The 27,698-nt window shown below is 34.9% G+C and overlaps 1 protein-coding gene across 6 annotated transcripts in view; it reads right to left on the reverse strand.

Annotated features, from left to right (window-relative positions):
- Positions 1-312: 312 nt before the first annotated feature.
- CLCN3 (chloride voltage-gated channel 3) overlaps positions 313-27,698 on the reverse strand; it is a 67,343-nt gene continuing 39,957 nt past the window's right edge. For 4 of the 6 annotated variants that reach the window (XM_026076140.1, XM_026076142.1, XM_026076141.1 and 1 more), the window contains 12 exons: positions 26,006-26,163; positions 23,551-23,650; positions 21,118-21,305; positions 20,309-20,431; positions 18,724-18,930; positions 17,298-17,378; positions 15,523-16,068; positions 11,955-12,141; positions 10,206-10,604; positions 8,197-8,413; positions 5,791-5,866; positions 313-4,090 (listed from right to left, as the gene is read on the reverse strand). In XM_026076140.1, the coding sequence (XP_025931925.1) occupies positions 3,932-4,090; positions 5,791-5,866; positions 8,197-8,413; positions 10,206-10,604; positions 11,955-12,141; positions 15,523-16,068; positions 17,298-17,378; positions 18,724-18,930; positions 20,309-20,431; positions 21,118-21,305; positions 23,551-23,650; positions 26,006-26,163 (2,441 nt within the window). In that variant the 3' untranslated portion in view covers positions 313-3,931. The remainder of the gene's footprint in view (positions 4,091-5,790; positions 5,867-8,196; positions 8,414-10,205; positions 10,605-11,954; positions 12,142-15,522; positions 16,069-17,297; positions 17,379-18,723; positions 18,931-20,308; positions 20,432-21,117; positions 21,306-23,550; positions 23,651-26,005; positions 26,164-27,698) is intronic. The other 2 variants (XM_026076144.1, XM_026076145.1) reach the window with 1 other exon arrangement.

Below are 27,698 nucleotides of genomic sequence, written 5' to 3' on the forward strand. Positions count from 1 at the left end.
TTATACCCTGGCAACGTGATCTGCCTTCAAAGTTGACCCTACTTGTATCAAAGGCTTGAACCTCCCACTGTCTCTTCCAACACAAATTATCCCACAATTCAGTGCAAGTTCAAGTACTACAGAAGTATATTTCAACTTAAAGCTATATAAGCTACATCTACTTCCGTAAATTTGACAAAAATCTTTTTTTCCCTTTCAGTCAGCATACAAGCTTTCCATTTATTCAAGCACAAACACAAGCATTCATGGACTCTTTCATAGGCCCAGAATTCTACATTTTGCACATACAAAATAGAGGCACCTTTTTGAAAATTCAGTGGTCTCTCCCATTTATTTTTGATGTTCCAAACAGAAGAGACTTTCAAGTGACTTTTATGATTCATAGGGCATTAACAAAAAAGAAGCATTCATTTTCCACATCATTATTTAACTATGAACTTAAATCTGCAAAAATAAAAACCTGAGTATGGGTTTTCTAGCTTTCTTGATGAACCTCTAATTGAGTAGAAAAACTTAACACTAACTGAAAAATACTGGTGAAAAGGAATGCATTGTTAGTATAAATTATCAAGAGATGTCTGACAATTCTACAATGTTTTTTTTCAAACGGGAGAGATGCTAAAAATGCATTTCAGTAAACYATAATTCTGCCTTTTAGACAGCAAAAGCATGATCCACTTTTTAAAAAAAATTAAATCACAAAGCCAACTACTCTACAATTACGGAGTTGAACAAATTTTAAGACAGCCATTTCAGAAAAAATACCTAGTGCTGGTCTGTTAGCTAACTATATCCTAAGCAATACACAGACTGCACTTCCCCTAAACTTCAATCATTTTTTCATCTACACATTCATTCTACATGTATAATTCCCAGGTGTTAATCTTCTTTCAGGGAAATAAATACAAAAAACAACACAAATATTGTTTGAGGAAACATGGAATTAAAGTCAGAACAAGAAATGACCATACAGAAATTTTTAATGTTTATGATTAAATCATCACAGTAATGAGAATTTTTACTGTAATGATATGCAGCTCTACCACACTATCATAAATAAAAACATTAAGTTCAATATTAAATACAGCTCTAGGCAACATCACAGATTAACAAATTATGCATTCTTCATGAACCAGTAACTGAACAGTTTAAAAAAATGCTGACACTTTTCCCCCTCCCATCCACCACATTTTTTCAAATTAGTAACTTGAGTAAGGTGCTGGAAGTTTTACATTAGAAAAGAAAACTTTTGTTGAACAGCACAGGCACCTGTACATTAGTAATAGAATTTCTAATGTGTGTTTACCAAAAGATGTTTTAAATGCCAATAGGGAAAGCTTAGCAGCTAAGAACAGTAAACAGAGATGCACAATATATATGCAGCACTTGGGTTCTATACTGAAATTATAAAACACAGCAGGGGTGTGAATTGTATTTCAATTCAGACAGAGCACAGTCTGTAGAAGTAGGTGCAAATTCATACAATACACACACACAACAGTGTTTTATCATGAGGAGAACAGCAGAAATGGCGAAGGTATCAAACTGATTTAAAGCAATTTGTATACATGTAGTGCACTGATATTCTTCCACTACAGAAACAAGTTTCAGACAATGGAAATCAGCATTACAGACAACTTCCAGAACCGCCTTCTGTAAGTGGGCCAAATACTGCTCTTTGTAAAGTTTCCTCAAACTTACACAGTGTAACAGAACAAATTGTGAACAACTAGCCTTGACTTCACTTGGAAGAATAACGCTAGTTTTTGCAAAATTACAGTTTTAACATTGCTTAATTCCCTGCTTCAATTCCAAACCAGTTTTTAAAATGGGGGCTGACCACAACAGGCCCACTGGGCACTGTGGGGAAGTATTATGCTTTCTACTGTTTCAAGTTGCTGCAAGAGATGAAAAAGAATAGATGGCAGTTTTATACTTCAAGAATAGGTTAAAAAAAAATAGCAGAGCACAGGCATTATTTTGGAGCTTGCCAGTAGTCCCAGTAATTTGTGCACATTAATCATACTTGAAGATAAAACCATGCTGAGTACTTTGCTGAATAAAGACCTTAGAAATAGCTGTGATGAATGCCTTAGAGATACCTGTAATTGTATATAAAAGTTTACCATTTATATTTTTGCAGTCTTGTGGGCATAATTATTAATAGAAGGAAATTTTATCTAAACCCAAATTATCAAACAKAATTTTGTCAGCTGTATTTCTTAATTTTTTCCTATTTTAGTTTTGTGTTATGGCATATTACCTTTTTCTCTGCATGTCTGGTTGGTGGTGTTGTGTTTTATTTTTTTTTCCTTCAGTGAATATGAAACAAATTAATCTGGTGATTGAAAGAAAACAGTAGAGATGTTAGGGATCAGTCAGTTAACCTGCTGAAGCGTGTGTTGTTGCTGGATTTTAAAGTCCAAGCAAGGTTTCAAGTACTGGATTCCATTCTGCCTTCCTGCCCATCTTTTGTGGCTACATTCCTTTTACACCTCTATATACTTGGGGGGGGGGGGGGTCACAACCAATCTAATAATTACAGTTACTTTTTTTCTATTACTCTTAAAACCCTGCAGTTTTTTAAAATAATATTTTTAGTATTACTGCTCCAGTTATCTGCTAATAAAGAAAAAAAAAGTAGATCTCAAGGTAACGGCAGTGAAAGTTAGGTTTGAAAATTATCTTATATGCATGTTGGATCATAAAGAAACCATTTCTTTAAACCCTTCATTTAGTTGTAAACATTTGCCCAATCCTCCATTACTTGCAGAGGATTATGAGTTATACTATAAAATCACATTAAAAAGGTAATTAGTTATGTGAGATATTAACTGATTTGTATTTAATAGATTTTTTTAATCCATAAAAATATAAATAAAGAATGGTAAAACTTCAAGAAAAATAATATACATTTAGTGCAAGTTACATTTCTTCCTACTGTGTCAGCAGTGGAACATCTTTTGTGGGGGAAAATGTAAAAATAAAAATGACTGATCTCATATTTTATGAGGGGAAAGGAAGGGGGGGGATATCTCCAGTGTTGTAGCATGCAATTTTTACCAGATACATGTATACAGAATTGTTCCAGTTCTTAACTATTAGTGTAGCAGTATTTTTCCTTATACTGCACAACATTGGTATATATCATAGTGTTTTCAGTAATACAAAAATTGCATAAGACCAGGTCACATTATTGATATTTTCTGCAGCAAAAACAGTATTTTTCTCTGAAACTCGTTTCACCTGTTTTTTAATTTTTCTCATATCACAGCACATGGGCTGAAAGATGTCTCACATAGTTCTTGCAAAGTATTACCTGTTCAATCTGTTTTTGTCGCAGTGGATCTGTACTGCCCCAAGCATTTCATGATGTACAGACTACATGTTTAATGGCACAAGGAAAACCTCCCTTCTTGTGATCAAATCTCAGCAACTCACAGTACATCTCAATATGAGAAACTACTGCTTCAAAAGGGCACACCAATTTTAAAGATGCTTTGTTACGGCTCAGGAGAGAGAGAAATAAAGCTCTTCTGGAATGTAGAAAGGTGACGTGTAATATTTATACATTTCATGAGTTAACACAACAGTTTTCAATGGTAAAAAGGGCAAGACCTTTCAATCTCCATAGGATGGCTCAATTCAGAATGATCCCTCCAGAAACAGGGACTAGTAACACATCTCTTCAATGCTGAAGTACCAGGCTGGGGCTGGAGAATTGCGCCTCCTCGCAGGACTCCTCACTGCACTATCATGGCAGACCTGACGTCTCGGGAACGCATCCAGTGCAGGACAGCAGCTCTCCCTTCCCACGCTCCCATCAGCCTTCCTCCTCGCCACATATTCCCCCAGATCGACTCCTGATTTCCAGCAGCACTGTTATGCAAAAACCCAGCTCTCATTTCTGATTTTAGAAGTATCCCCCAGACTAAAGTGTTGTGCTATTCAACAAATGAACCTCCTCTTCAGTTTCCTCTCTCTCCTCAGCTATGGGTTTCAGTTGAACATTATTGAGGCGGGGTCTTGGTTTGCCGTCTGGGCCATATGACGGAGGATATCTTTTTTTGTTATAATGCCAAGGAGGCGCCTGAAAAGGATAAGCAGAGCACCAATATTAATCCATACAGGAAAATAATAAAACAGAACAAATCTGTAGCCAAGTCCTTTTTGTTGACAGGAATACAGCAAAAGTAAACAGCCTGATTTTCTGATTTAAACAAAAACATTTTATTAATCAAAATATTGAGTAACCACCAGTTTGCTGAAAGACAGCAATGCTGAGACATCAGATAGGATCGTCTCTGACAGCTGTAGTCCATTTTAATGAAATACAAGTAATGTGAGTAGAATCCATGACCATTTTTATTTAACTTTTTGTTTCTACAAAAATGAAATTTTGATCAGCGTATGCCAACAAAAAAGTAACGAAGAGGGACAAAGAAAAAAAGAGATATGAAGAAGTAGTGATACTGATCCCATTTCATAAGGGAAACCTGTTCCAACCTAGCCATCAGAAGTGACAAATCACTTGATGGCCCAAAATCTTAATATCAAATCAAATCCCCTTCCCGCCTTTTTTAAATTGTAAGAGTCTTTCCAGTCTCACACCACTGGATCAGACTGAGTATCTTCATAAGAGCACATCATATTGGCTATGAAACATATCCAAAATAATCTATAGTTAACTAGTTTTTGGAGTTCACAGCTTTAGAAAATAAATGATAACAAAGAAAGTTTTCATTTTACAATTTAGATACTGTGCTCTTATGATGGGGACTTAATTGCTGTTAAAGTTATAACTTTGTGTAATATCAAAAAGGGTGAAGCTGTCCAAAAGGATAATATCACAGGAGAAGCAAAGAGCAGAATGAATGAGCTGCTGCCCTTGTTATTCTGGTTAGTACATTTTGTTTTGTCTTATTAAAGGAGGCATGAAATACTTGTGAAATATTAGCATAAAATGAGAACATAATTAGCATGTTTTGCACATAAGCAGCTAAACTTGGTGGGTAGGTTTAGTAGAGATGCAGCTATTGCAGAGCAACCAATGTCCAAATTAAGACAAAGTCTATCTTATAACTAAGGTTAGATCACAACATCTTGGTTAAAGCAACATCTAGATTCTGAAGTCAAGAGTCAAAAATAGTAGCATGCCATATAGTGGCTTAGGATATCACTACACATTTTATGAAGGGGTACATTAATTGCTGTAGCTAACAGCAGCATTGCAGGACATTACAGTGCAGAACTAAAAAATATGACTACTTTTTAAAAAATGATGTAGATAATGGGGCTAACAGGGAAGATCTAATATTGCAATACATTAAAAACATGTTTGGATTTGCTTGTCAAAATATGTGATACTTACTTTGCTATTTAGCAGCTATTTAAAGCTGTCAAGATCAGAAGAAGAAGAAACTGATTTATAAGAAAATCTTAATTTGTATGAGGGGAAAAATATTCCTAGCTGTGTGCTTTCCCATCTGGCATAATACAAAACAACCAGATGGACCTATGTGATCTCAAGAGCAAAATATCAGAAAGTTTTTGATCTCTATCTTTACCTTCTTTTAATGTTGTGACTAACAGTATGTCTGTATTAACAGCTTAAATTCTACAAATAGATTTTACACATATTGTTTTGTATTATGGTTTCTTTAATACAAATTTTTAGTACAAGATGATTTCATTGTTCAGCTGATGTCATAAGAGCACTGAACAGTTCACAAGTTTCATGCTTCCTGACTTCTAATGTGTCTAATTATGAGATCTGATATATCTAATCACCAAGGGTTCGACGTGCTGCTTTAGTTGCTCGAGATGCTCTAAAATGTTCTTCTTTGTGATGATCCCCAAGACAATCCTGAAACACATCATGTTATGCTAATAACTGTGTGTGAAATCAAATAAAAAAGTTCCAATAATAATGAGAAAGGTTTAGTGTAGAGCAAAACTAAAAAAAAAAAGCTARAAAAAAAAGAGGTTTGCCAGAAAGCTAATGAGATTGTTAAATGAAAAATGATTTGAAAATCAGTACCCTTCCCCAACACTGACTGTTTGTTTTTTAAACACAGAACAGAACTCAATTTTCAGCAACCCCCAAGGAGTATGTTTCTCATATGAAGTACATGTCAGGGGAAGCATACTTCACCCCTTCTCCCCAAATTCATGTCTCTTCAGCTGAAACTGAGATGTACTTAATTTCTCCTCTCCTATACAGGTCACTGTCCACAATTTAACCTTCCTTAGTAGATGACCAGAGTAGTAACTGCACAAAATCACAGCAATTGAGGTTTGAAGCTGCACTACAGAGCAAGGTTATCTAGTGTCCCTAGGAACAGACACATTCAGACAGCTTTCTCATTCATGATAGTACAAATCAAGAGCAACTCCTTGGAATTGATATTCTGGTATAAATTATAAAGAGTCAGGTTCTTTCTTTATGTATCCCTACAGTTGTCATCAGCATTAATTTTTGCAAACTTCCAATTCCTAACTGGATGTCAATACTCATGCATAAATAAGTCGATGTATATGTATATACATCAGTATGCTTGAATGATGAATACGTATATTCAATTTGCAGGAAATTTGCCAAAATCTAGATTAGTCCTTGATATCCACATGGCCATATGCCACCCTATTTACTACTAACCTTGTAATGGACGGTGAATGCATGAAGAACAAGTTTATAAGTTGAAGCAGAACAACAAATATGAAAGTTAGAAAGCAGCAGATTAAAGCCATCCATATTTGCTGCTACTTTATAATAATAAATAAATACATAATAAACAATTRTAGTAGAGTTTGACATAATTTTGAATGGTTAAGGTTTCTTTGAAGTCAATAATGACATCATCACCATCAATGTTTAAGCACTCAACCACAACAGAAACTAAGAAAAAAAGAAGATCAGAATAAATATTCCTCACTGCAGTTTTATCACTTCAAACTTCTCTCCTAAGACTAGGAATAATTGCATTCCTGCACTGACTTCTAAATGCCAKATCATGACGCCTTTTCCCCAGCAGAGAAAGGTTTTTAAAGAAGCATTTATGCTTCTGAAAACCCTCCAATTGCCATTCAATATATGGACGTGTTCAAGAAAAAAACAGGAGCAAATATAACACACATTTGATTTTAAAATACATCTGAATAAACAAACTTGCAAATCAGTGCAATATTTAAATATTTACCACTTACAGCTGCCCACAACAAAACAAAACAAATCCCACCCATATTTCAGGATTTTAGTTTTTGTCCCATGGACATTTATCCTAAATAATATGGATCAGCAGAGAATAATTCACCTCCCAGGTGCCATAAAACATATGCTAAAGGGAAAGCAAGATATTATGTTAGAATCTGCAGTGTTTACATGTCAAGTATTTCACACAAGAGATATAGAAAAACAATGTTAAACAAAGGAACAGCTCCTCAGAAAAACTTATTGGAAAAAGGAGTAAACCTTAGATGAGAGGCAATTTATAATGACCATTGCTCTGTTTCAATGCCTAGGTCTGATTTATTTAGCAGGTAATCACACAACTATTCCCTATATTCTGATTTACAATCATTCTAAATCTTAAAATTACATTCTTAAAATATTTTGAAGTGCAGACAAAAAATATTCTAGACTGAAGTTTCAGAACTAGTGGTTGGTAGTTATTTGGCTTCTAATACTCCAAAACCAACAGTGTCAATAGCTTGGTGGCAATTACAATCACTAAACTCCAAAGTGGAGGTACTGAATGGATCATTTTCTACCTTATTTTTTATGAACCAGATATTTGCAGATGACGTTCACCAGCTGATGTGTTTCACATTGCCAGAGCATATTTAAGAACTAGGAAATACCGGCCTCATACTGTGTACTCCACAAGACTAAATTTCTGCRGGACAAGTTCTGTCTCTCCCATGTGTGAGTTGCACACACAAAACCAGTGTTAAATGAGGGCTAACTTTTAAAAGAACATCTTAAAATGACTGAGATCACTGCCTGCTTACTTAAGAGTACAAGGGAGCAGGAACAATTTAAGAGATGTGCCTCAGCACAGCATCCTCTTAACCTACAGTCAGGGTCCTCAGTTGCAGTACCAAAATCATAGGTTCAAATCCCATGAAAGCTCTGATCCTGGAAATGCAAATTACTGTTTCTAACAAAATGAGCTGCATTCCTGCTGTTTTACTCACCCATTGTGTGTTACAAGGCACTGCCTCAGACCCAGCTTCCGGAAAATATCCACCACTATTTCCATTGGTGTGTGGTCTGTCACGGTGAAGGGGCTCATATCAAGTATGCTTCTAAGCTTCAAAGGCCGAGGGCTCTCTGCCGGAAGTGATGGCGTATGCTGGGCAAAACAGACCCTGGAACTGCCAACAATGCCTTCCTGCTTCTTTCTAGCACTTTCTTTAAGAAAAAAAGGGGAAAAAAAACAATAGAGGAGGAATTTACATTCCTGGAATACGATGACTTAGTACAAACTGAAAGTTCAATCAACACTATCAGACTCTGGTGTTATTCTGTAGATGTCGATATTCTGACAGCTGCTATTCTGATGTTGTGTTTCCACAGCCACTACTTTGTCCCCAAGAAATGTTCAGTGCAGAGATCACAAAAGCCATCTGCCATGCAGCTTTAGCCATTCTTCAGCTACTACTGTTTTCACTCCAATAACTAACTTTTATTATAAAGAAGTGGAGAGACTTCAAAACTAACATACAGGAAGCACACAGACAGCTGCTGAAGCAATTGTCAAGGAAAACGCCAGTCTCAAGTGACAGCTCCCTTATGATGATGCCAATGAGAGCAATATAACTGTTGGTTTACAAACCAAACAACTCTTCATTCCTGATCACTCTGAAAGTGTTCTCTTCTTGTTCATATGAGTTTAGTTAACTTTTTATGAATAGATCCTCTTTCCTTTTCATGTCATCCTCACTGACATCAGAGTCCCTGTACCCCCAACTACTTATTTCTCAGAACAGCTCTCTTAGGCCAGTCAAAATCCAAGACTAAAAAGCTTGTACTGTGCACTTTCAGTGGCTGAAACGAGTTTTACCTGTGAAAGTCTTTTATTAGAAGAATGTTCTACTATTGCCCCATCTATTAGTAAATAAATGGAAACTTAAAACAGCATGATGTCTATAACAATTTCCAAGTTTGGGACATTCATATACATCCTATAGTGCACAGTATAAGACCGCAGGCAAACTTTTTACTGAAATAACCAGCATTTTGTTGACAAATAATTTTTTTTTTTTTAATTTCTCATACAGGAGACRTTTGTGTCTATTTCTCAGGTGTCTTTGTTAAACGGATACTTGTCAATATATAATCTAATGAGTTATAAAAAAATAAAGTAGTTTAATATACAACTATACAACTCATTTCATGCACCAAATGTTATAGTTTTGTAACATTTCCTTACATAATGTTTTTTTCCTTTGCTTATGGTACAGTTTCCTCAAATCCCACAGAAGAAAAATTGCCAGCACACAAAGCATTGTCACAAGTACCATAATAATATTTACCCAGAGAAAGAGGGCCAAAACAGGGTTTATGTACTGATGTGCACAAGGCTGAACTTCCCATTAAACAGACAAGTTGGGGGAAAAAAAAAAAAACAACAATTCACTATCTCTTCATAATACAATCTTAGTTGTTATAACAACGCTAAATAAAAAATTGTCAGAGTGGAGAACAATATCAATTTAAATTAAAAACTTGGACAATAATTCCAACAGAATCCTGCTGGTCTAAAATAAGAATTACTCAAATTTGAAGAAAAATGTTAATGTAATTTCTCTTGAGAAAATATTAGTACAAGCCATAAACATTATGTGTGTGGCATATAGATAAAATGCACCTTCAATTGTCCTGTGTTTCAAAACTACTTTCAGTCCTAATTTCTCAAGCATCCAGTAGTAGACACACAAGAAACTGGACTAGATGGTGTTCCTGCCTACTTCAGTATGACAACTCTTATTTTTAAGTCAGAGAAAAGAAATTACCATTTTCTTCATTTCAGAGCCTACAATTGACAATAATGATATACTTCAGTAGATGAACAGACATCTTATGCAAGGTATCTGGACCTTAAAAGCATGAAATAGTCTAGAAACACACAGTAAATTCTGTTTTAACATATGAATTCATTTAAATTAGAATATATAATCTTACAATACTGGAAGATAATTACCTATTGCAATAGTTAAATCTCTTCTTAGAGCAAAGCCCACTAGTCTCTGTGATTCTTTTGACATAATAACAGGAAAACCATTATAGCTGGTTTCATTTATCAAGTTTTCTATATCTTCGACTGTCATATTATCCTGCGTCAGAACTGCCAAAGGTGGATCACTTCTTCGAGGTCTCATAACATCAGCAGCCAGTGTCGTGTGAGTAAATTCTTCCTTTGCATCCAAGAAAGGATATCCATTCAGTCGGATGTGTGCTTCATAGATGCCTTCCCTACCAAAGGCATCTCCTACCCACTTACTGGTCATGACTGCAGCCATTAGGGGCACAATATATTCTAGCCCTCCTGTTAGTTCAAAGACAATAACTACCAGAGACACAGTCATCCTTGTCACACCACCTGCAAGAAAAACGGTAGTCAGTAACATTCTAATATTAGATAATACTGAATTTAGAATTTCCAGCCTTCCTGTTAAGAACTACAAATGTAGCTTTGCCAATAAAGCTCACTTGACAAACATCGCTCTTGATAATACAAACAGAAACAGAGGGAAAATGAACACAAAACTTTAGATGAAAGGGAAGACTTTTGGAAAAATCCTGAAATCAGAAATCTGAATCAGAAAATACAGTAGTTTGAGGAAAAAAGTGCAGTTCTTTCATATAAACTAAGAAAAAAAAATGTATTTTTCTATGCCACTCCTTATCTAGTTAAAAAATACTGAGAAATGCAAGGAAATTCAGTAAGATGATCATTTGGAAAAAGAACAGAACTAATGCAGGTAAGGCACAGGTATTCAACAGCTGTACTGTTCAAAAGGATTAGGAATTTAATGCTGCTGTTTAATTGCAAAACCTAAAGAGAATTCTGAGCTGACAAAAAGTATCTCTTCCTTGAGCAATATGAGAAGACAGGGATATCTCTTTCATTAGTATTCTGGATGATTTTTCTACCACCTGTTTTTGATATTGTATCTTTATTTGATAAAAGCATACGGTCTTTCTTTCAATGAATTCAGAAGCGATTAAGTTGAACTATTAAAAAACAAAATAAGCCCTCCAAAAACTATATTTGTTTCACTTGTTTATTTGATCACTCAAATGCTTCTTCCTTAAGGAAGATGTCTACTTTTTGCAGAATCTGTGCTAACAGTTTTCTAATTCTAATTTCTAAGGCAACTATCTAATAAGTTAGGACAAGACAAGACCTTCAAAACCTCTCATGCCCAACCTGAGCCTCCTTCAAAGAAGCTGATTTTTAACACTTCCTCTTAAAAATATCTCAAATTGGACTCTCCAAATCATTAGCCACTTCTGACAGTTTTGTTCACATTATGAAATTTCATGCACATTTTTTGCAATTCATATGGAAGTGGCAGCAGATCATGTCACCTCCTTCTGATAATTTCAACAGTACTTGACTCTTCAAGTTCTCTGCTTTATACATTTCAAGAAGCTGATCATTTTGACTGATGCAGTAAATGACACCTCTTGGTATCACAGAGAGGAAGCTAACAGAACTATTTAAATTCTTCTATTTCTCAGCAGCTAATCTATTTATATTTCACATTTTATTCTTCAGATCATAAGGATCTTATGTAGAGATACAAACATTTTCTTTTGAAGGGAGAAGTCCACATAAAAAGGTGCTCCAATACTGTACATGTTTATATCTCCCTTCATTTTTAAACATTATTTTGCATAGGTACAAGAAATCAGATCTTTATTTACTTTGTTACAATTTAGTTACCTAAGCATGCAGCAGCACCAACCATGGCATAAAGACCAGGCGTAATACAGTCAGCTCCAACTTCACACCACTCCTTGAAAATGAACCAGTCGTGATGGTAATAGGCCAGCTGCTCCACTGCAATCCCCACAATCCTTCCTGCTATTGCTCCAATTGCCATACTAGGTATGAACAACCCAGACGGAACCTACAACAGAAACAAAAGAACTGCTGTCATGCTGATGGGAACATACTTGATGCATATTCTTAGAAGTAATTTTTTTTATCTGAAAGAGATGCAAATACTCAAACTGTCATGTTATCAACATGTAAATTGACATTACAAGGTTAGCAGAATTTTATGCAATGGTACTGATACCTCTGATCAACCTGGTTAGTTGAATTCAATTTTATGAGCATGTCTGTTTATATTTTACTGTATTTAAGAGCAAATCTGCCAAGACCACAAACGAGATTCTCACTGTCAATAGCACAATTTTTCTGATATGTGTGTCCAATCTGAGCTGTGCCGCTAGCTCTGAGAAGTCTTCCTTACTATTTCCCATTTCCCTCATTACTTCATGTTCCTCTGAGTCAACATCCATGTACTAAATAGGCTTAGCACATAAGAGTACCACCTTTCCACAATGCTTCCCAACACTCCTATATATTAGGTGGCCATCTAAACAGGTAACTTTTAGAAGAAGCTCCCCTTACATGTATTAGCACAAATAAGTAGTAAGATTTTTACTTTTTATCTAAACATATCTAAATACCTCTTAACAAAATAAATTTAAAAATTAAAATTAAAAATTACACATTAGTGTAGTAAGACACACCTTTTTTATTATTTAACAACTCTGCAGCAACAAAACGTAAGTATTGTGCAATTCCAAACTAAAGATTTTGCAATGGAATCCAAAAGTGGGTGCAGAATTGTATTTCAGAATATATTTACATTATTATTATTATTATATTGTCAATATTTATGGTTGCAAAGATAATTTCCAGAAGGCAACCCAAGGACAAATCAATATAGCAAGCTTCCTGTGTTTGAGAGCCAGAAGACTAAGTTTCAGGGGAAAGGTTTAATAATCGTTCCCTCTCAGTCAAGAATTGTAAGCCCTGAAGTCTAATGATAATTCTTTCAGTGTTGCTAGAGCTAACTATTCAATGCTGTCATTTTAGCATAATATCCAAATTTTGCATTTATATCACACTACTATCATCTCTCACAATTAACTGAGTGTCCACACCCCTAACTGTTAAATCCCAAATTTTCCTTGAGTGAAATTCTTTTTGTGAACAGTACAATAGCACCTTCAAAAATGAACATTTCAGATAGAATAATAATTGAATAAATCTTTGAAACTGCCTCAGATTCTAGCCTGCTACAGCATTATGCCACAGAACATTAAATCTCCAAATGGAAATGAAGTCCAAATTGTTTCTTGCTCTTTGTTAACATAATTTTTCAGGCACCTTGCTCCTTCACTTCTTTTCATCCCATGTAAATAATGGTTACAGGTCTCAGTATGATTTACAGCTACATTCTTTTACATAAACTTCTGAATCACATGTCACAAAGTGGAGAGGAACCTTCACAAAGATTGGACAAGGAAAAAAATAGGTTCTGCCTCATCTCAGCTGTTTTCCTTTCCCTGTGCATGCCAGCTTGACTGAAGTTGTACTTTAGAGGAGGAGATTTATTCTGTGACAAATGTATCTTCTTTGAAACAAGCAAGGAATCATGATTTAGGTATGACTTTGTGCTTTTTGGCAATGCAGCTGCATACAAGTTGGGTTCTGTGGCAGAGCTGTAACCCCACTCCAAACTGTGGTTCATGAGCATTCAGGCATGATGAGCCTACTGCAAACAAGTGTTAGAGTACACACACAAGCTGTTTAACACAGAGCGACACCACATGACCCTGCAAAGAACATTCTCATATCAGCTTCCTGGCGATCCCTGTTCATGGCAGTATGAGCAGTAGGAAGCACCATGCCCCACAAGTAGCTCTGTTGCCTTGCTAACCTCACAGAAAATCAGTTCCTGTGGAGGAGACTAGTGTGTCTGCACATGGCAACAGCTCCAGGATTAGACCTGTACAACCCAGAGGATCTTAATAATTCACATGACAAGGTCTCCCCCCCCCCCAGTAAATCCTCTCTTCACAGAACTAAAGCTTAAAATGTAAATAAATACAGTATTTAGTGACACCCCCTTCTCCAGATTCTGGCTGACAGTTTAGCCAGCCATAACCTTCAAAGCTTCAGATGAATGTATGTAGAACAATCCCATCCATGACAGCAGCATGAATCCTTGTCTATTTGCAAAGTCATAAATATAATCTTACAACTTCACAAAAAAATTTCCACCAAACTGCAAGTGCTGAACAATGAAAGGAAACAAAAATGACTGAAGTGAAACCTTTACCCTTCTGTGAATTCAAATACACAAAGTGAGAGCCTGTGGTGACAACCCCATGGGAAATCACCAGATGCACATGGTAAGAAGTCTTATAGTACTCAGAAGGGCAAAGCCCTGGGTATAAATGAAATTCTACAAAACAGATTGAGTGATCATGTTAAAGAATAATGTCTGAACATTTAAAATACATAGATTTATCTTACCCATCCACTGACATAATAAAAATAACTTCAAACAACAGACTGAAACTTCTTCTAAAATACCAACATGTGAAGAATGCAACTTGCTATTTTTCTATCAGCTACATGGAACAGCAATGTAGGCTGTGAAAAATTAAAGCCAGGGCAAATAGAAACCCTGCTTGGTGAACATTCTGCAATCATGTTTGTGCTAAGACAGGACTGATAATGATCTAGTTGCAAAAAAGTATGAAGGGAACTTGCCAAGTCAGAAGATGATGAAGGCATAAGAGTCACCATGTGTCATTTAGAAAATTGCCACTGTTGGAGAGAAGTTGAAGGGATCTCCAAAACTGATTTACAAAGTGACAAAATAATGCTGTTTTGTAATGTAGGAGAAATTCCCAATACAATCATATGAATACAGCCCATTTTCTAGTCATGACATGCAATATTGAAAATTTCAGAAAAGCAATCAACTGTAAAAATCATCAGCTACTTTTTAATTTGACTGTAGTAATCTACATACAGATACATTTATCTGACAAATGAAAAAAGGAGATACAAAAGAAAAGTAGTTCAAGACGTACAGTATTTTCATGTTCCATGTGACAGGACTAGGGAACACGAGCAGTTATTCTGAACTCAGTTGAACTGAGTTTTTGGAGATTTTAGAAACATCATCATTGCTCAATCAGGCCCATACACACAGACGACCATCCACACAGTTTCTGCCCTCTATAAAATTTAACACACATTTCTATTCAGCTGAATAAACAGAAGGCTAGTTTAAACTTAAACAAACTTAGCATGGTTCTCCACAAGATTAGCTTATTAATGAAGAGCAAAGACTTTTTTTTTTAAGCTACACTTTAAAAAAAATTCTATAAACAAAGCTGATAGCTTTGAGAGCTGGAAAGGGAGAAAAGAGTAATTATATATTCACAGCAGATGATGCAGTCACTGCACTCACACTTACCTTGATACCAAAGGTGAAGACTGTCATAATTATTTTAAATATGAGTGCTAAACACAACTGCCATATAGCTGAATAGACTCCAGTGCCTGCTGGACGGTCGGGAATATCATCTACTATTTTGCTTGCATTCATATCATTTCTGTAGTCACAGAGGGAGGAGGATTCTAGAGGCCCACAGTCTGTGAAGAGCTCTTTAATAAGCTCACTGGTGTTTAGCCTTGTATATGGATTAGGAAATGCAATGACAGCTGTTATTGCTGCAACAACAATAACCTCCAGGACAGGATACTTCCCGAATTTTGTAGATTTGCGTCGACGACACCACGCAATGTTTGCTCGGATGAAAAATGCTCCCCAGAGCCCACCAAACACTCCCAGTAGAATAAAAGGAAGCAGTTCAAAAAGGTACCAAGGAGTGTGGTATTCCACATAAAAAAGCACTAGACGACTATTACCAAAAGGATTGATGGACCTCAAAACAAATGCAGCTACTAAAGCAGCAAAAAATGACCTCCATAAGGTTTTCAATGGGAAGTAATAACTGACCTGCAAAAGGCAATAAATTAGAATTATTAGTGACTCAATTAAAAATACTGGAAGACTATTTTCTACATGTGTTAGAATACTGCTTGTCACCTGGTATGTGGAAAAAAAAATGCAYTCATATTATCACTATTAATCCTATCACTTGGAGCTCCAGCACATTCTTTTACATTATTTTTTAAAGCCCTAAAACAATTTATACTTTTATCAGTTGAAGAACAACACTAAAGCAATATTGAAATCACTGCTGTTTTAAGGTTGCTAGGAAGAATGTGCAGTAATTTATGCTAAAAAGTTTCTCTAAGTATCTCTGCATTCACAAGGATCAGACTGCATATTGGCTGCTCTCTCAATTTCTTGCTAATAGTGTTTCATCTCCTTTGGCAGTACCAACATTGAAAGGTTTCTGGCATAAACATACTTTTTTAAAGCATGATTAAAACATCAAAAAAAAAAAAGAATCAAGAACTTGTAGGTTCATACTTAAGTCTCATGTAGCTCAATTTTCAAAAGTGTTTTTCCCTCAGCTTTTTTGGACTTTTTTGGCAATGACAGAAGTCCTCAAAATCCCCTAATGACATAGCAGAATTATACATGAAACGATATTTTGCTTTTTTCTTTAATTCAGAGATTTTCTGAAGAGCATTAAAATGTCAAATTTCTTTAAAAAATGCTACATGATCTAAATAACATTCTCATGTATTTTGAAAGAAACTAATGAAAACTGATGTAATAAAAAAACCCATATTCCTTGGAGAACAGAGTTTGATTACCGTGGGGGTCAATTTTATAGCATTTTTTTAAACTAATTACTAGTATATTCAATTACATTTAGTGTCTAAATTTTTTTAAATTAACATTTAAAAACTTGTTTTGTGAAACTGTCAAGTAAATTTTCTAAAGCCTCTTACAAAATGAAATACAAGTCCCCAAATTTTTATGTTTTAGAATACATTCCTAGAGTGAAAGACTGGTTTATCTCCATCTGTATATAAATTAAAATGATTAACTGACTGTGCCTATAATTGAGAATAAATCAAAGATGACAGTTATCTGAAATACATAAAAAAAATATTTAGGAGTTTGCCTCTGTCAACAATCATGATTTTGAAATGTGGGTCCAAAAATAATTTCCCTCTTGGGAAAACTTCACAGATAAAAGTAGTCTGAGATTATTCATGTTAAAATGGACTTTTAAAATATCTTTCTTTCAGTGCCATCTCTTGACATACCTCCTCCAGACTGAAAAGGACTCCACCAATTGGGGCACCAAAGGCCACAGACACTCCTGCTGCTGAGGCAGCTGACAACACCTAGGAAGGAACAATGGCGTCAGTTTATTTTACAGTCTGTGATTATGTTTTAAAAATTAAAAATAAAATCTCATTGAAGTTATCAGTTCTCTTTATATTCCTACTGAGGACACACAGACTTGCTAAGAGAAAGCCATCACGTAAGTCTACGGGAATGCTTGTAGGACGTGGCCAGCGCCCATGGCAGCCACTCACCAGGCACTAGCCATGACGAAGCCAAGGATGCTGCTCAAAGTCTCCCTAGCAAAGCACCCAAAGGAGTCTACGCTTCAGTATGAAACTGCAGATACTTCTTTATCAAGAGATTGTAGTAAGCTGTTTCTGTGCAGGAAGACATGTGTGGCAGAGAAGTGCATCTATTACAAATATTGCTGGGGGGGGGGAGGGAGGGGGGGAAATCACTGAGAGACTACATAGTTTTTAAATCAAACCTAGAGATTTAGGCTCAGCAGTCTTTGACCAAAAACTTACAAAAAGATTTTATGTGAACTGAGATAAAGGAAATTTAAGAGGAACTGAAACAGCAGCTGGTCCTGCAGCATCATGGATAAATTAAGCTTAATATATGAAGTTAGTTAAAGTGCATGCTAAATATAACAATATCGGACAAATCCCAGTAACACTGATGTCTGTATCCCACTTGCTGGTGGAAGAACACACAGATAAACACAAAAGAATTATTACACTATTTTGAGATGAATGGCTAAAAGACAGAAGTTAAATGATTTGCTTAAGTATACACAACTTTGAAATAGGAAATGAAATCAGGTTTCCTGTGTTCTGCAATCTTCTTCCAGAAGCAAAGAAGTTGAACCTGAGAACTACAGCACAGCTGGAATGACACCCTTTTTCTTTTACAATATGGGAATTCTATTGGAAAGTGGAACAATCCTGTAAAAAGAACATTAGATCTTGCTATCCTCTATCACTATACTTGCTTTCATTAGTGTGGCTCTATACCAACAAGACCAAAAATAGAGCAAAAACACTGTTGTCACCAACACTTTCACAAGAATAGCTTGTTGGTAAGTTTGGAAATAGGTCCTCTCCTCACAGCTGAGGACAATTGCCAAAACTGCACCCAAGAAGAACAGAAAGAATTTAAGTAAAATCAAAAAGTCTCTAAATTAGGAGAAAGGCAAACGTGCTCTGACATGTATAATTTACCTTGGAGAATGCTAGTGTTAATACATTGTTCTTAACACAATGAATAACTGCAGATAATGCAAGCCTAAACACTAACTGAAAGAACACATATTGTCTTTTAAGAAATCAGTGTTTTGGCTATTTTTAGTAAACACACCCATAGTCAATACAATCTATAAATGCTTTTACAAGAACTTACCTCTCTTTTTTTAGCTTCGTTTGTGCTGTACTTTGGAAAGAGGTAGGAAAAAATATTCCCACAGCAACAGGCAACATGCACCAAAGGACCCTCTTTTCCTAAACTCAAACCTGATGCTACAGCCAAAACTAATGTGATGGTTTTTATCATCAAAGTCCACTTTCCCAAGTAACCTCTGATGATGAAGCCACTCAAAATAGTTTTTATCTGGAAGAAAAATAAATCTGTTATTGGATTCTACTTGCTTCGGGAAATAGATTACTTCAATCATTTTTGATGCATAACTTTTAAAAAATAGCCTTTTCAAGTGGATAACATTATTGCACTTTAAAACATTTTTTTGTTCAGACTGCTAGACTGTCTAGTCCATTCAGTTGCCAGAAGCTTTTCATTTTCACTTACTCCAAAAGATATGACATGAACATACAACAACAACATTATCAATTACATTTAAGAGAAGCTATATCTGCAGTAGCTTATAAGACTGCATTCATTGATTTAACACATAAATTGTCAAATGAAAGTCAGAAAACTCCTGAACGAAAAATAAACCTTCTGTAAAAACTACACTGAAGGTCACCTATAAATTATTTTAATTGCAACAATATCCCCTTTGCACCAATTTTGCACTTCTCTGTGTTCTCCTTATATTTTACCATATCCACATAAAAATTTAACAGTAAATTCTGTGAGATAGCAAAGATGAAAAAGATCAGCCTTTTTCACTACAGGTACTATTTTGCTACAGTATTACTTTGCCTACTAGTGTCATGTTATTTGCCTGGAAAATATGCCCATATATAAGAAACAATAGAGTTATCAAAGCAAAGGGCAACACATCTACAAAATAGGATGCACACTAAATATTGGCCAGCTGTGTGTAGAAAGTAAAGACTAGCTAAATAAATTTGGAGACCAATTTAGGATGAAACCTCCTCTGGGATAAAGGCGCAGAACTACTCTGGGCTTATTCTTATTTGTCCTTCAACTTCTACAATACAAATACATGAAGAAATGTTTACAGAAAGACTGGAAAAGCGAGACTGACCACAATTTTAACTTTGGGGTTTTTTCGCCATTGCGTGTAGTAGCAGACAAGCAATTGTAAAAAGAACAAGTTTTTAAGGACATCAAACATTTTACCTCATGTGTTGACTATATGTCAGTTTGTGTTACTTAAGAAAAACCAGTACAGCAAAAGATCAGCTGTTGTATCGAAGGACCCTGTATTCTGTCAACGAATCACTGCTCTCTTATAATCACAGGGCAAGTTGGGGGGGGGGGGGAAACAGTCTTCAGAAGCTCTTCAGAAGTTTATACTCTAAGCTACATATTTCTAGAAAAAGTAGTTCAGCCAAAAGCACACAGCAAAAATCTACAAACTCAGGATATACTCTAAAACTTCAAGTATTTTTTTCAGCTATACTTGACACAATTACATTATTTCCATTTGAATACTTATATTAATGTATTTCATCAAAGTCACAGGCCCTTCCATCTTGCCTTCTCCTCTAACCATCTAAGAGAACAGGAATTTTCATATTAATATGAAACACCTATAATGTACATATTATTTAGACCTCACCTCAGGTATCCCGGAGCCACAGGCATAGGGAGCAAACACCTTCACCAGAGAAACTGCTAAGAAAGCAAAGCTCAAAGCCCAGAAAATGTACATTATGTAGTTCATTATGTATGAACCTGGACCCTAAAAACAAAAACAAAATTCCCCAAATGTTACAATATAAATCTGATGTATGAGCTTAATCACTACTTAAAAGTAACCTAGATGCACTCTTGTTGTAATGTACAAGTACACTTACACATACATTTCCTGGGAGAGTAAATTATTACTAAGTCATGAGAGTGTTAGCTTTGTTTGAAAAGCATCAAGTCATGATACCTGTACCTCAGCAAAGACTGGGTTACACCAAGTTAGAAATTTTCTAACATTACATATTAAAAAACAAAATAAAACAATAGCATAGGCATGTTTATAGCTATTAGATGCTAAAATGTGCTGAATATCAAATTAAATGTTCTTTATTAAAAAGTTTTGTGGTAGAAAAATAAAAACAATCTATTCTTAGTTATATGAAGATAACACAAATTTCACTTTTGTTTAGCTTTTTTGTATAGTTATGATCAAGAATAGAAATTCTCACATTCATTAACAGTTCTATACTCTCCCTGTAACTTCCTTACACTGGCAACAACACAAGCCCTCTTGCAGGGTATATAAAAGCACATTTATTACGGTTTAACTGATTTATCAATCAAAATGCTGAAAAATGGAGGAGATGGCCCCAATTTAGCACCCTAACCTTAAGACTGTCTTTTCTATGATCAGTAGAGCTGTTGAACAAGACCATCAATGAATGGGTATATACTTACTTCTGCTTGACCAATTATTAGTTCTGCCCATGTTTTCCACTGTGGACATTTGTCTCTCTCTTCAAATGTGGTCTCATTTGAACCCCAACAACACTGTTCGTGGTTAAACCACAAAGCACTAAGGCAAATGCCTTCCTTTAAGTCAGTCATCCAATCAGCAGCAATGTCTATTAATCCTGCCAATGCCCCTGTTGTACAAAAAATCTTGTATTAGTATTCTGGGAAATAGAAATAATAAACAGCTAAAATGAAGAAATGTGGTGGCATTAATTAATGCAATCTGAAATTATAGAAATCCTAAAGAAACATGTATTTAAAATATTAGTGATTTCCATGTATATACTCAATTTGCAATGTGGCAAGATTAGTATTTTCCTGAAGAATCTAGTACTGGGCATATTTCTGAACTTACATTCATCTCCCCCCAGCATCATTTTTCAATGATCCAGTGAAATTAAGGACTTAAGAGTCAAAGAGGACTGTTGCATTTTTCTGATGAAAAAGACAATACCCCTTCTGACAAACAAACCATATCATGCCTCAGAGAACTCAAAACTATTCTATTTTGTACAAAACAACATATTTTGACAATTCTTACCTTACCAAAAATAGTTTTAGAACATCATAAATAAAACACCAGATAAAACCCTGATGACATTCAAAGTAATCTATATGGCTTAATTCTGTAAGATGCTAGGCATAGAAAATTCCTACTGGAGGTTACAAGCATTATAGATACTAAGAACTTCTAGAACTCATAGTTTAAGATGAATTCTGTTTTGTAACCACATGTTGAAAACTTGCTGAAAGAGCCATTGAAAAATGGGCATTACTTAGGAGATCGCTCCAAAGGATTTTAAAAAAAATCATTATTTTACATAAGCAAGACAGTTTTTCATGGTAGCAGTATACTGAAAAGCTACATCTGAAGTCAAAATTTTTGTGACCATGAACAACTGTAAATTAGTTATAATTTCCTATTTTTAAGGTATTAATCACTRCTAGACTTTGCTGTCTATAGATAGTCACTGAACTTATTTGTGTAAATTAGTATTAGAGAATTACTTCTAATTTACCTTCACTAATCTGGGTAGTGCCTCAGTTTGAGATCCTTGCCAATTAAAGAGAATACTCAAACTGTACAGTAATATTCTATTAGAACAWAACTTCAAACAAATTATGCTGATATGAATGATTAAAATACATATACAAAATCTCACCAGACTGAAATCAAGGTTGCACCCCATTCAAGATTCATCATACATGTACAGTAGAAAGTTAGTGAAACTGAAAAACCTGAGGAGTGTGATAAACAGAATTTGCTAGCTTTGTGCTGTTAGGAAGCACAGTAGAGCAATTTTAATATACATTGCAGCTTTGAGGGGAAAAAAATAAATCAATTTAGACAACAGATACTGCACTTTTCCACCAAAATTATTACAAGCAATTTCCAGTAATTATACACTCCCAATTTGTGTATGCACAGGTATATAAACACATGCTATATATACTTTGCATATGTATTAATTCATATGTGATTTGTGAAAGTAATTATGTATTTATCTCAGTGGTAATTATACATTTACCATGCCTCTTTAACAGGTACATCCAATCTCTCACTAATCCACTTTACCTGGTATTTAATCTAATTCTCTGTTTGAGATACTTGTTTGGACAAAGTGGGCACAAAGTTTGTGACTTTTCACTTCTGATTATTTTTATCACTCCAAACCATGCTTATAGAAAGTGGCACTGCATCACAGTGGGACCACAAACAAAATTCCTAAAAATACTTTAAAAACAGAAGATAAAGTTGAAGGAAAGGCCAATGAACATTACTTGCTAAAGCTAATACCTATTGTATAGCAATCTCTGCAAAGATGGACATAAACGTATAGCTAGATTTTGCTCATGTGTTGCTCATCTATTTGCTCACACGTGCTTTACAAGCAAGTCTGTTTACTGAAACTACACGTATGCCACAGTTACTTTTTGAAATCACGTGATAGACTCAGTAACGTTCCTAGCAAGAAAAACAAATCCRTAGCAGTAAAACATCAAGTACAATCAAGTACAACCACACAGATTTTTGAAAGAAATCTTATGGGAGAAAAGTAAAATTTAATGGACAAGGAAAACCACCATCTCAGTGATAAGATTAAGGAACACTGGTAGTTTATTAGGTGGAAGTTCAGTAACTTGAAAAAACTCTTACTGCTTCCAGTGGGAAAAGGATTTGTTTTCCATTTGATTAGTAAATCCTCCCCCAAAACTCTAAAGTCTGTAAATCAAGGTAGTCACTCTTTTCCTTCTCTCATGAAATAACATTAGTAGCCTGAAYCAGTTCTCATCCAGGCTGGCAGATAACAAATGAAAACCACAGTAATTACACATGCTAATGAAGATGAGAAAGATATCTCCATTTTTATTTACCTGATGCCAAACCAGTTAGTGTGACTACTAGCCATCCTGACCATGCATCATACAAACTTTTTGTCATCTCCCATGCTGACTCTTTCTTCTTGCTGTTAATCTGCAAAGACAAATCATAATCTATATTTGCATGCATTCCTGTAATACAAATAGGAGGAAAAAAATAAATAGGGGATACAAACTGGATGATGCAAGCTGTGGGCAAATATCCCTTATCTCTAAACTAAGTATTTTTCCAGGATAACTGCTTTACAAAGGTAATTCAGTTTGGTTATTCAGACATTGAATAACTTAGAGGACAGGGAAATTTGCTTAATTTAAAGAATTAAAAATCAGGAAATGCATACTTTATATACTCTGTACACTTTATAAGATATGCATCTAAAAACATAATTGTAAAATTAACATTTTTTCTTCTAACTCTTAAATGATTTTTATTATGTTGAGTCTGAAATAAATGACCAAAAGGTCATTTTTATGCAACAAGAATTAAATATATAATAAAAGAGCCAAGCTGGAAGTATACTATTCCACATAATTCAAATTCATAAATTTCTATTTCAAATATGCATTTATGTAAATATTCATTTATGTTTAGACTTAAAAACACACAAATGTGGACAACTGCCTGCTAATACTTCTAGTCAACCATTACCAATGATAAAACACTTCTGATAAAATATTCATTCTTATTTTAATCTCATTTAGTTTCTGAGCTTAGCTGAAATTTGTGCATAATYTGTTTTATGATTAAGCCTTCATTATAAAACTGCATCCTATTCCTGCGATATTTTCATTACATAAAAGGAGAAAAAGTGTGCACAACAAACAGGAAAAAAACAAGAAAACAGAATACTGGACAAGGAAATCTAGAAAAAGATACCTTCCCTAAAGCAAATATATTTATTTTACAGTTTCTGTACATTCATTATAATTTCAAAAAAACTTTTTTTTTAATAAAACCCCATGTTTTTCTACAGTAGCATGTCTTTCAAGAACAGCATAAACTAGCGCTCACTCTTTTCTTCTACATCTCTGATTAGGTGGCTAGATATTCTCTTACACATTTTACAGTAGTTCTATGACTATAAACTCAGTGTAAATTGTCTGTTCTGACTTTTCTAGTCTCAAACTTTAAAATGAAGAACAGCCGTTAGTTGTGAGAAGATCACTTATCTCTAGGTATGAGCTCTCTTGCCAGGATTTGGTCAGGCACAGCCACTAATATTAAACATTAAATACATTTGCAGTGTAAAGATGAAGTTGTGTTAATTACCACTTATTAGAAATCAAATTATGAAACCAAGTATCATATGGATAACATTGTCAGAAAAACTATTCAGTCAAGATATATGTGTTCTCAGATTCATTGCACAAGGATCTCTTTCTCTGAAAGAAACAGGGTAAAACTGTGGATTGATCTGTTTTCCTTTTCAAACTAGTGTAAGAGTTTTAAACCATGGCAGATTAAATCAGTTTATACATCCTACATCTGCTTCCAGGAAGTTTATATTTGCTGTTTCAATAGAAAGCGAAACAATAATAGTTACCCAGCCAACTAAACCATGTTGCACAGGAAGCCCTCTGCACAATCAACATGGTTACTCTAAAGCTTGAGATTCAATTAACATTCACTTCTAACTATTCCCTCCGGCCAGTTAAAAAGATCTTAGGAGAACCATATCTTCACATCTCCAAATTAATTAATTAATGTGAGCATTCCAAAAATTTGGCAGTAAAGCTCTCAAATACTATATTCCCTCCTAAAATGTTATTAAGTCTATAACATGAATGACAGTATCTAGGAGATTACTGAATAATAGAACTAAAGTCCAGTCCATGAAAGCACCCACAGCAGAACACACTGATACAGGTGAATAGAACCTGAACTTTAAAGGTCTTCTGAAGAAACCAATAGATAAGAGGAAAAAAACAAGTTCTCCAGTGGGAAAGTAGAAAGGATGCCTCCCATACATACTGGGACTACTTTTTTTTYCCTTTTTTTAATGTATACACACCAGTATAAGTGTATATATGTGGCAGCAGTCTAGATGTACTTGTATCAGTATAAAAGAGACATATACCAATATTCATTTTTCTATGCAAGAAAAAGCACCATAAACACTATTGTACTGCTCCAAACACTTCTACACTGGAAGACAGCTTTAAATATATCTGTATTGCAAAAAGGACAGTATTGTAAAAGCATCGTTTTGAGGATAGAAATTTATTCGCACTCTATTATATCACTGTTTCCTTTCCAGATTATAACACTGTCAAAAGACTGCAGATAACAATGAAACAGTGCTTCTTTTTTATAGCATTAGAGTAGTTCTATCTGATGTAACTACTAATAATTTTAAAGTATGCACATACTTATATGTTACTAGATCAGACCTTAATTCTACAATATCTACAAAAAAAATCTTCAAGTATTGTTATTTATCTCAAGTACCCGTCTGTGCCTTTCTCTGTCTTTGCACTTCTCTCGAACCCAGTCAATGGTATGGAAATCATCATACGTTCCTACTCCAGGAATTGGTTCATCCAGAAGGTCCAATAAATGTGTTGAACTGTTGATATTTCCTCCGTTTGTCATTGTATAATGAGTTCCTGTGGCAGAGGAAAGATAGGAAAGAAATAAATTCTGTAATAAAATAATTAAGTATTCTAATGATCATAACTTTATGGCACATAAAATTTCTATGCAAGTAATTAAGATACTTCCCATAATATGCATATGTTGAAATGCATGGCTCAGTCAGATCCGAACAATTCCAACACTACTTGTAGTAACTATTACTGATCTTAAGCGTGTATTTATGTCTTTGGGCTTTGATGCTTTATGTTGTTTCAGTATTTTTCAACTTGCCCGCTTTTCTTCCAAAGTAAGGTTATGCTCTATTACAGTTAAAAATTAAAAAAAAAAAAAAACAGAAGAATCAGCAATCTCACTCAGAAAATTTACAACTTATGTGTACTCCAGCAGTGTCCAAGGACGCTACAACCCTACAACTTGCTGCACTGGGCACTGTAATAACACTGTATGTACATGTATATCACGATTTGAGTTTAAATAAGTATGCTTTTGAAGTGAATCTCAGTTTTCCCTACTCTTCATGGTCTGGTCCACAGCACTCTAGAGCACAGCAGCTCAATTCCCTCCAGACAAAGTTAAATCAAAAGATACATTCCAACTGCAAACAGGCATTCAGTCCACAAAACCAAATTAGAGCTAGTCCAAAGTAACATCCCCTGAATTAATTAAAGAATGACACTGGGTGCTGAACACCAGCTGTTTCCCTCTACAAAGTTACTCTTATGGAGCCATGTTATTTACTAATTTAGACATAAGATAATATAAGAAACTTCCTGCAGCAAAAAAAGAAAGTTTATTATTTTAAATGTAAGAAATTCATTTAAGGCTCTCAATGTTACATGTTAACATTTTTTTCTGTCATTCAGCTGTAGGTTAAATTTGTACATCACTGTACTTCATATTTCCATTGGTTAAATATGAATTAACATACTAGTCAAAATATTGTTCTGAGTGCAGACTCTTGAGAAACTTCAACAGAACACGGTGAAAAATAAGCAACTCTTGACACAAGTTGTACTTATAATTTACTTTAGTTTATGAACTGCTATAGGAAAATTTGACTGTAAAAAAGCTAAATCGAATGATTAGACACTGTGTTCACAGCATCTCCACAAGTTGCCAGTTATTTCTAAATATTTGTACCCTTGATTACCAACCTGTCCTACATGTGTAAACCAAACCTGAAAAGTGATATCAACAGAAGACTATCAGCTCAGCTAAAAAGCAACAGTAAGCCATACAAATATATTTATATATTTTAGATCTCAGGTAGCTCACAGAACACCCTTCAGTCATGAAAACTTATAAATCCTGCATAAAGGAAATGTCTTGTACTATCTTTTCATCACTAGCTAGCTCCTTCACAACCAGCTCACACAGCAGCACCCGCAACGCTGTTTCTTTCAGTGATCAGACTATGGAAGAAGAGCAAGAGGAGTATGGAAAATTTTCCCTCTTCACAAATGATGGAGAATGTTTTGTCTTTTGAAGCTTCCAAATGTCATCAATTCTGTAACATCTTGTTTTATCAGTTCCTGTGGTAAAGTAG

The sequence above is a fragment of the Apteryx rowi genome, unplaced genomic scaffold (genome assembly GCF_003343035.1).
Source record: "Apteryx rowi isolate R43461 unplaced genomic scaffold, aptRow1 scaffold_427, whole genome shotgun sequence".
Lineage (NCBI taxonomy): Eukaryota > Metazoa > Chordata > Aves > Apterygiformes > Apterygidae > Apteryx > Apteryx rowi.